Source organism: Hyperoodon ampullatus, assembly GCF_949752795.1.
Source record: "Hyperoodon ampullatus genome assembly, chromosome: 6".
Lineage (NCBI taxonomy): Eukaryota > Metazoa > Chordata > Mammalia > Artiodactyla > Ziphiidae > Hyperoodon > Hyperoodon ampullatus.
This window is the reverse complement of record NC_136919.1, coordinates 12776718-12787506: the sequence shown is the minus strand read 5'-3', so window position 1 is coordinate 12787506 and position 10789 is coordinate 12776718. Positions and strand designations below refer to the sequence as shown.

Below are 10789 nucleotides of genomic sequence, written 5' to 3'. Positions count from 1 at the left end.
CACGCAGGCGCACTGCTCTGCCCAACAGCGAGCCACAGAGCATGCGCAGAGCCAGGAAGTTCCGCGGACCCTGGGGGTGGGGCTTCGCCTCGGTTCCGCCTATCCCTCCTGGTTGTCATAGTGAGGCGGGATACACTGAGACTCTGGTCTCCCAACGGCTGGAAGCTAGAGGCAGGCGCCATGGAGTACATGGGGAGCCAATATATTGGGGAATTTGTAGATGGGAGGTAAGGACCTCGTTTGATTCACTATGTCTTGAACATCCGTGACTGGGAAAAGCCGGCGGTCTTTTTGCCTCTGCAAAGGACTTTGTACCAGACACGTTCACAAACTTTATCCCTTTTAAACTTCAGGACAACCCTTTCAGATAGGAACGTTTATTCCCATTTTACAGTTCAGGAAAATGAGATCCAGAGAAGTGAAGTAACTTGCTCAAGGACGCATATCTAATAAACAGCAGAGCTGAGATACATCCATTCCATGTATACCCATATATATGTGTGTTTGCTAAATGCCAGTCTTAGATATAGGGATAAGAATATTAAAAATGTCAAGATCCTTGCTCTTGTGAAGCTTATCGTCTAGTTGGTATACTGCCAACAAACAGATAAATGAGAAGATAATTTCAGATAGTGGCTTTGCTTGAATATTTTCCTTCTCATAGCAACCCTATGAGATAGATATAATCACCCCCATTATACGGAAGGGAAAAGTGAGGCACAAGGTAATTATATAATGTGCTCAAAGTCACCTAGTTGGCATTTGACAGAGCAGAGCTGAAAACCAGATCTGACTTCAGAGCCCATGTGCTTTCTACTATAGACCCCTGCTGCTGAGCCCCTGTAGAGGATGCATCTAGCTGGAGCAGTCCTGGAAGACTTCATGGAGGAGACAATATTTGAAATGGGCCCTGAAGGTTGAGTAGGATCTAGGTGGGTGGAGATGCAAGACGAAGAATGCTTCCAGGCAAAGGGAACAACATGAGCAATAGCTCAGAGGGCTTATAAGGGAAAGAGCAGGCAGTTCAGTTTGGGTGGAGTGTAGAATGTGCCTGGAGGAGAGTGGGAGCCCAAGCTAGACAGGGGGGCTGTGCTCTTACATAGAGAGATTTGAATACCATGCACAGTTCTGTGGGTGGGAAGAGCCACTGTTAGACCCTTGGTAGTGCTGGGCATTAGGAAATCTAATTTATTTCATCTCTGTATCCCCCCTCATAGTACATGTGTCTGGCACACACTCAGTTCATGTTAGCCACATGAATGAATAAGAGAATGAATGAATGAATAATATTTGAGATATGGTCATCATATCCTTGTTAAGGATTGATGTCTTCATTATAAAGTACCTCTCTTTGTTCTTTCTAATTTACTTTGAATTTAAAATGAAGGCATTTCAGGACTTCCCTGGTGGTCCAGTGGTTAGACTCCACACTCCCATGCAGGGGACGTGGGTTCGATCCCTGGTGGGGCAACTAAGATCCCACTTGCTGCATGGTATGGCCAAAAAAATACTTGTATAAAATGAAGGCTTTTCACCTTGAATGAATAAAAGAGAAAATGGAAGGGAAGGAGAGGGAGAGGAGGAAGGGAAGGATGGAAAGAGGGACGGAAGGAGGCAGAGTGGAGGTGAGGAGATCAGGTCAGAGCCCATTGCCACTGTCTCGGTAGGAGGCACCAGGTCTCTGGGCCAAGGCAGAGGCAGTGGGGCTGCAGGAAAGAGAACAATGTAGAAGTTGGGCGATTTCATTGCCAGGAGTTGGCAACTGATTGGCTCCTGGTCCTACTCAGAGACTGCTTCCAATCCCAGCCCAGAGCCCACCCCCAGGCTTTGAACCTGGAGGATTCAGCTGCTTTGGGGGAGGAGAGGATGAGTTCTGTTTGGGGTGGGCTGGAGATGTCTGTAGGTGGTCTGAATAATAGTGTCCAATTTGCAGTAAAAAAAAAAAAAAGAGGGGAGATGCCAAATCTCAGAGAAGGGTTTAGGTGGAGACTATGTTTAGAAATGACAGATGTGATCTCAAGCAAAGAGGTAGAGGAAAGAAGAAGAGGAGGGACTTCCCTGGTGGTCCAGTGGTAAAGAATCGCCTTACAATGCAGGGGACGTGGGTTCGATTCCTGGTCAGGGAACTAAGATCCCACGTGCCGCGGGGTGACTAAGCCCATGTGCCACAACTACTGAGCTGCACGCCTCAACTAGAGAGCCTGCGTGATACAAACTACAGAGCCCATGCACTCTGGAACCGGGTGCCACAACTATAGAGCCCATGCGCCCTGGAGCCCTCACATCACAACTAGAGAGAAGCCCGCATGGTAGTAACGAAAGATCTTGCATGAGTCAACGAAGATCCCACGTGCCACAACTAAGACCCAATGCCCCCCCAAAAAAATTTAAAGAAATAAAAAAGAAGAAGAGGAGTTCTCTTTCCTTCTGTGTCTTGCAGCAAAGTAAATGCAAAATAGTTTTTAAGCTCTTCTATACGTCAGGCATTCTATTATAGTTTCATAGCCATTAACGCAACAACTTTGCAGGGGTGTCATCATTATCCCTAGTTTACAGATGAGAAACTCAGGCTTAGAAAGGTGGAGGTCACACAAGGTCACACAGGCATGGAGAGGTGGAGCCAGGTCTGGACTCCAGGCCTGCCCGGCTCAGAAGCTGTGCCTTAACCACAGCGCTCTCCTGCTTGGGGCCTCTGTCACAGCAGCCACTTCTGTCACCCACTCAGGAAGTCCACTGGCCCTTCTGTTTCCTTCGTTCCTTACTTAGTAGATGTTCACGAGCACCTATTTAAGAAGAAACATGATTCTAGGAGCTGAGGATACCAAGGTCTTCCTCTCAAGAAGCTTTGATTAAATAGGGGAGATGAGGTATACAATTACGATGCAAGGCAGAAAGTGCAAGGCGTCCAACGGAGGTACAAACAAAACCAAAAAGAAGTTCAGAGTTAGGAGAGGTAAATTCCAGCTAGTGGGGAAGAATGGAGAAGGAATGAAGGAATGGATGAAAGCCTATTTCTTAAGCACTCACTCTATGTCAGGCCCTTTACCAGGAAAACTGTTACCAGTATCTGGGTTAATCTTGGGCATTAATCTCAGCCATTTCACACGTGAAGTAAGTGGTCCAGCTGGTTCCCTGCCCCGTGCTCAGGTAGGGGCCTGTCTTCTCCTGCATGGCACTCTCCACGCATTATATAATTGCTAAACTGTGTCCCCCACTGAACTGTGAGCCCCCCGAGGACAAGGACTGCATCTACCTTGATCACTGTTGTGTCTGTAGTATTGTATCCAACAGACTAGACTCAGCAAGGCACCTGGCATATAGCAGGTGTTCTGTAAATATTTCTTGGAAAAAAGGAAGGAACAAAGGAAGGAAGGAAAACAGAGAGGTTTAGGAAAGTCTCCAAGATGATACATCTAGAGCACGGTGAAGTAGGATTCAAATTCCTGTTTCCTATCTAAATTTCACACTTTTCCCAGTTTCCTACTTATGGTGCAATGGGCAGGGGTAGGCTGCTTGTGGGGGATGGGGAAGACCCAGCATCAGCTACCAGGAAACCTGGCCCCCACCTCTGCTTCACAGTGCTTACTGTGTGGCTTTGGACGCATTGTTCCCCTCTCTGGGCCTCCCAAGGGGGGCTTCCAGGGGCAGTGTGAACTCCAGGACAGTCCCTACCTGAGAGAGAGGGAGAACAAATAGACCAAACCCTGCATCCCCTTCAACACACAGCCCCTTTTACTTTTGAGTTTTGAGGGACACAAGCATTTTGTTTCTGAACAGAATATTGCTGGGACAATAACGTCCGAGGACCCTGAGGTTCCTGCTGGCTCTCCTGCACCCGCCAGCCCTGATCCTCCAGCTGCCATGAGGGCTCAGTGACTTCCCTTTGTCCTTACAGGATGGAGGGTGAAGCCGAATACATCCTCCCTACCGGAACAAAATATGTTGGGGAAATGAAGGACGGCATGTTTCATGGCCAAGGAACCTTGTACTTCCCCAGTGGGAGCCGATACGATGCCACTTGGGAGAAAGGATTGGTTGTAAAGGTAATCAGCTGGGGAGGGAGTCTGCAGAGGGGAAAGCCTCAGACAGGAAGAGCCCCCCTGACTCGCACCCTGCCCTCCCCCTCTGCTGCCCTCTTCTCCCTCCTCTTGATCTTCAGGGCTCTGGAATCCTCTCCCTCTGGATCCAGAAGGGCTCCTGGACAGGCCATGATGAGTTTGAATCCTATTATGCCACCAACTGTGTGACCTTGGGCCCATGACCTCCCCTTTCTGAGACTCATGTTTCTTGTCTATAAACTGGCACAATAGTTATATTAGTATCATATTGCTGCTGTAACAAATTACTATAAACTCAGTGCCTTCAAACAATAGAAACTTATTATCTTATGGTTCTTGACATCAGAAGTCTACAATAGGTCAGCAGTGCTGCATTCCTTCTGGAGGCTCTGTGGGAGGATCCACTTCCTTGCCTTTTCCAGCTTCTAGAAGTTGCCCGCATTCCTTGGCACATGGCCATGCATCCCTCTGACCTTCACTTCCATCATCACATCTCCTCTCCCTCTGCTTTTGTCATCACCTCGTCTTCTCTCACTCTGACCCTCTTGCTTCCCTCTTATAAGGACCCCTGTGATTACACTGGGCCCACCTAGATAGTCCAGGATAATCTCCCCACTTCAAGGTCCTTGACTTAATCACATCTGCAAAGTCCCTTTTGCCATGTAAAGTTAACACATTCATAGGTTCAATGATTAGACGTGGACATCTTTGGGGGACCATGATTCCACCAGCCATGAGAGTATTAGGCATCTCCTAGGATGGTTATGAGAATAAATGAGGCAATATATGTGAGCACTCTGCTCAGTACCTGGCACACAGTAGGCACTCAATAAATGTTAACTCCACCATTACTATCATGATAAATCATCTAAGTCAGGAGTTCTTAGCCTGGGATTTGTGGGCCACAAGTAGAATTCAGGGAGTCAATGAAATCTCCCAATTTATATACAAAAGCTTCTGTGTACATGTGACTATAATTTCTCCAGAGAAAGGATCTGTAACTTTCATGGGATTATGGGTGTGTACAGGGGCTGGCTCATGACCTAAAAAAAGGTTAAGAAACACTCCTCACTTTACAGCTTGGAGAATCTAAGCCCCAGGAAGGGGATGTGACTTACCCAAGGTCACCCAGTGAATTAATAGTATTGGAATTTCCACCCATGTTTCCTGATGCCCAGGCCAATGCTATGTCTACATCCTGAGGCTTCCTTTAGCACTAAGGCAGCAAAAGCTGAATGTACACGTTTGGACAAAGAGCCATGACTGAGGGCTCTGAACTTTCAAGCCGTGATAATAATAAAAGAATAATAGTAACATTTATTGACTGTTTACTATATGCCAGCCCTATGTCAAATGCTTTTCATGTACTATCTCACTGACTCTCATTGAATCAATCCTATTAAATATACAGCATTATTTTCCAATTGGACAAAGGAGGAAACCGAGGGCTACCGAGGATAGGTCATCTGACCAGGGTCACGCAGTGAGTTGCATATTTTGGGTGCCAGGACTTCATAACCACTCCTCCTAATCACCACAGCCATGATAGCTGTGATACTTATCACTTCTTTTCTGTGGCACTGAAAAAGCCACCCCTTCCCTTGACTTTTGTCCTTCTTGGCAAGTGGGCTGTGGGTTCCTCAGACCTGTGTGTGTGCTCCTTATCTTCCAGGGCACCTACACCTTCTCAGACGGGCTGCAGTATGATGCTGAGAACTGGCATTACTGTGACAGCTACGATCGGAGGTTTTACACTGAGATCTGCTATGGCTTGAAGCCTGCAGGTACCCAGGCACCCTTCTTTCCCTTCACACCCAAACGGAGAGGAAGGTGAAAAATGGTTCTAAATAACTGGGCTGTGGCCCCACTGAAGTAACCCACCCAAAGGAGAGGAGTACGGAGCAGGGTCACAGAATGCAGAAGCGCCAGGTTCTAGAATCAGAAGGGCCAGTCCTCAAATCTCAGCTTGCCTGTACCAGCCGGGGACCAAGGGCAGTGCCTCCACCTTTCTGTGCCTCAGTTTTTCCCCTGCAAAATGGGACAATAGCATCATTTACCCCACGTGTCTCATAAATAAGATCACTCGTATAAAGTGTTTACAGCAGTGTCTTGCACGCGCAGTAGGTGCACAGTACATCTCAGCTGCTGTCATTCATCAGATCAGCTGTAGCACCAATGTGGAGCAGCACCCGTGGAGCGTGTGCTCTGTGTATCGGGTGCCGGGTGAAGCCCCCTATAATCCCTGTCTCGTAGAATCTCCAGATGGCCCTGCCGTGTCTGCCTTCCTAGTCCCATGTCACAGAGGAGGAAGCTGAGTCCACGTAGCCCAAACATGTTTCCAGTGGCAGAGCTCCCATGAGAGCCCATGTCTTCCTCTCTGAGGTCCCCTGCATCACGCTATGTCCCTGCAAAAATCGAGTTCCATCACAGAGGGCGACATCGGGGCTAGAGTCTGGATTCTGGCAGCTTAAGGGGCTCATCCTGTGTTTCTGAGACTCGTGTGAGGTCAGCTGAGCCTCAAGAGGCTAGATTTCGGCACAGCCCAGACGACATATCCAAATGTGGGAAAATGACGTTGCAAACTGTAAAAAAAAAAAAAAAAATCCTAACATGAGATAATGTGGTGTAGTTGACAGAGCAGAGAGCTGGAAGGTCAGGGCTGGAGTCCTAGCATTCCCCCCTCAGTAGCTGGATGAGTCTGGGCAGCTCAACCTCCCTGAGGACAGAAACCTCCAGAAGGCACTCAGGGTCAGAGTCAGTCAGTGCAAACCCTGGCTTTGTGACCTGGATCAGAGAGCTGACCAGGTGAGACTCCTTCCTCTGCTTTCCTGACACCTCACTCTCCCACTTTCTTTCTATCCCGCCTCCTTTGTAGCTCCTCCTTCCCTTAATTATTAATTTTGGGGCTTCCCCACGGCTCCCTGTCTTAGGCCCTCTTCTGTCATCATTCCGTGCCTTCTCCCTACAAATTGATTCACTTTTAAGCCTTCACTTAATTGAACTCAAATTGAAATCAAAATCCCTGAGTCTCAGATTCCCGCATCCAGCTTCCCCAACACCTACGTTTGGTTGTCCCTCAATCTGCACTGAGTTCAGTACCAGCCCCCTCTCCCCTGAGGATTGCTCCCCCAGAGACTGTCACTCCCCGCCACCCCCAGCTGAGATAAGCCTAATCCTGCCTCCTCCTACCCCCGTGTGCAATCCATCCCCTAGTCCTACGGATTCTGCCTCTAAAATATATCCATTTGTTCATTAAACAAATATTTACCAAGCGCCGCCATGTGCCAGGTTGAGTTTCTTCATCCTCTCTGCCGCTGCCCTATTCCAGACCTCCATCCTCTGCCCTTCTTTACCTGATCTCCTAAGATCCACGCTTGACCCCCTCTGGGCCATTCTGCACTCTGTGGTCACTTTCCTCTTTGAACACCGTGAATCTGATTGCCACCAGCCCTTCAGTGCCTCCCCACTACGCTGAAGGTAAGGTTCCACACTCTTGAAATGCCCAGCATGCTCTGGCTCTTGTGAGGTCCCCAGCCTCATCCCTCGCTCCCTCCCCTTCTCGGATGTTCTCTCTGCTCCTCCAAGAGACCATGCTCTTGCCTTTCCCTCTGCCTGGAATGCTCTAACCCTCTCACTTCACCCAAATAACTCCTTCCCACCCTTCAGGTCTTAGCTTAATGCCCCTTTCCTGGGATCCTTCCCTGAATTCCCAGACTAGGCATGTGCTCCCTGTGTGAAACCACAGAGCAGCCACGATCCACTCCCCCAGCTCTGTCATGAGTGTCTCTCATGAGGACCTGACTGTGAGCTCCTTGCGAGCAAAGGTTCTGTGTGTCCCCAGTGCCTAGCACATTGTCTGGCACGTAGGAGGTGCTCGATAAAGAGTTATTATCAAACAGGGACAATAATATTGACTTCACAGTAGGAGGTGATGGGTGCACTTAGGGTAGTTACAGCAATGCTGTTCACAGACGTTCCCTGAGCACCTGCTCTGTGGCAGACATTGGCTGGGCCCCAGGGGACCGAGAGCTTCGAGAACACAGTCTCTGCCTTCAAATAGCTGCCAGTCTGGATGCCGCTGAAGAACCCTGTAAATGGCTCCCCCTGGCTTAGCGATGACTTTGTCATGAGCTCTTCACCCCAGCTGAGGCCTGTAGGCCCCAGGCCCTCAGCTCTCACACAGCTTAGGTTTTGCCAAAGCTGCGTCTCTGCCAGTCTTGAGGCAGCACACAACCTTCCTGCAGCCGCGCCTTCTCCTCCAGCGGCTCCTGGCTCAGCAGCTTTATCCTAAGTACGCACTTCCTTCCCAGGTCCCTCGGCACTCTGCTCACCTCTCCAAAAGCCCCCTCAGCCTCAGCGGCAGGCGTTGTTAGGGCCGGGGGGAGGGTTAAGGCTGCCCTTCTCCTCTCTGGGCATCCAAGATACGGGCTTTGGCAGGAGGCTTCAGGAAGAGAACGGCTGTAAAGCGCTTGGCATGGAGTGTGCCCCCAGTAACCATCAGCCAAGAGTGTACCTGCTTATCATGGGCAACCAACCTCAGAGCACCGCTGTGTACGGGACCCTGAGCTGTGTGTGTGGTGCTGCGCTCGGCAGGCGTCCAGCCCTCAGTCCAGAGGACAGGGAATTACAGACCCACTAGTAGAAGGAAACCAAGAGGTTACTTATTCCAACCTTATCTCCTTTCCTCAGGCCTCAGCGTCCAAGAGAGACAACACACAGGGGTTATGACCTTAAACGTACACTGACTCCTCTTTCCCTCCTGGTGGTTGGACTCCTCTTTCCCTCTTGGTGGTTCCAATGTCCCCGGTCCTGGGAGGCGGTGCCCAGGCCCTCTCCTCCCCTGATATCAGCAGCTTAACATATAGGCTACAGAGCTCAGTATCTAACCTTGGGCAAGTTATTTGAGCTCTCTGAGCCTCAGTTTTCTTATCTGTAAAATGGGACCACAGGGTTGCTATGAGGATTAAGCAAAATAATAGTAGTCAAGCACTTAGCACAATGCCTGGCAGCTATTTTGGTAGTTTTGGTCAGGGTTCTTCATCACCTGATCCTTGCCCACCTGACCCGTTTCTTTCCTGCTGTTTTCCTTACACACACCCTGTTCCACAAGGCTTCCTGAGCGAGGCATGAAGGCTCATGTCTTGTAGCCTTTGCTCACACCTTGAATGCCATTCCTCTCCCATACATGCCTTTCTAGCTATATGGCCGACTCTGACACATCCTCAGGGTCTCTCTGATTCCAGAACCTGTGCCCTTTTCATGGTGTCCCTAGAAATAGAGGACGGGGTCAAGGGAAGAAGATAGGGGGATGTCCACTTCTAATCATTGAACCTATGAATATGTTAACTTTACATGGCAAAAGGGACTTTGCAGATGTGATTAAGTCAAGGATCTTGAAGTGGGGAGATTATCCTGGATTATCTAGGTGGGCCCAGTGTAATCACAGGGGTCCTTATAAGAGGGAAGCAAGAGGGTCAGAGTGAGAGAAGACGAGGTGATGATAAAAGCAGAGGGAGAGGAGATGTGATGATGGAAGTGAAGGTCAGAGGGATGCATGGCCATGAGCCAAGGAATGCAAGCAACTTAGTTTCCCAGAACCTACTCATGGAGCCATTTTCAGGAAGTTCCTCTGGGGCCCTGTTTGTGGTGCTTTTGCTCTGTACCCTGATTGATAGGGAGTGTGTGGTCTAGAAATGGGGCCGGATTGTCACATGAGCAACCAGCCAAAAGTAGACCTTAGGTTGGGATGGGTTTGGCCTTGGTGGTGAGTTAATGATCCATGATATCCTTTCAAGGTATCTCTCAACTCACCAATATGGACCCACCTAGAAAAATCCCTCCAGGCTGTTATGACTGCGGAGATGGCTTCTATAACCCGACCACGAGGATTGTCATGGACTATGAGAATCGCTTTCTGAGAAATGTAGGTATGTGGCACATGTTTTCTCTTCTCTCATCACACGTAGGTTTGGTCTATGGCCATACCACCCTGAACGTGCCCAGTCTCATCGGATCACATGTAGGTTTGTGCACACGTGTGCACACACATGCACGCATTTAGCGAGAAAGAAGCTTTTGCCAATAATTGATTGTCCAAAAATTGACAAAAATTGATTGTCTGAATGTTTCACTCTTTGGAATTCTCACAGCTGACAAGTCTATACATAGTCACAGAGTAGGGCAGAGGTCTAACTGTGACAGCACATAAGTGTAGCACTGAAAGGATTCAAGTACTTATCTTTGCATGCTTCCCTGCAGCTAATAAGTGCCTGCTGTGTGCTAGACACCCTGCTTGGTCTGGGCACCAAAGCTAGCCACAAACCTCTTCCTCGTGGAGCTTATGTTTGGCAAATAGCAGACAAGTACTATGAACAGTTAATTGCATCATGGAATAAGCATAATGAAAGGGAAAAACATGACCCTAAATGGTGGTGGGGGTAGTGGAGATGGGAATGGGGTCCCAGAGAGGTGGGAGTGATGCTGTGGGAGCACAAAGAAGTGGTATCTAATCCAGAACTGGAAATTCCGAGAAGGATTCAAGAAGGAAATAGCTAACCTGAGACCCAAAAAATGATGCGGACTTGACCCTAAGGTGTGGGGAGAGGTTTTTCAGCCAGAGGAACCAGCACAGGTAAAGGCCTGGAAAGTGAGTGATGCCATGTGGTCCAAGATGACTGCTGGCCCCTCAGCCTGGGGAGTACCTTGGAGGATCCAGAACCTCAGTTTGGTGA

General features: G+C 49.0%; 1 protein-coding gene across 1 annotated transcript in view; it reads left to right on the top strand.

Moving 5' to 3' along the window:
- Positions 1-180: 180 nt before the first annotated feature.
- The window catches only part of MORN5 (MORN repeat containing 5), a gene marked incomplete at both ends in the record, with an annotated part of 34321 nt that continues 23712 nt past the window's right edge, over positions 181-10789 (top strand). The window contains 4 exons of the mRNA XM_079707019.1: positions 181-227; positions 3896-4043; positions 5731-5842; positions 9854-9985. Of these exons, the coding sequence (XP_079563145.1) occupies positions 181-227; positions 3896-4043; positions 5731-5842; positions 9854-9985 (439 nt within the window). The remainder of the gene's footprint in view (positions 228-3895; positions 4044-5730; positions 5843-9853; positions 9986-10789) is intronic.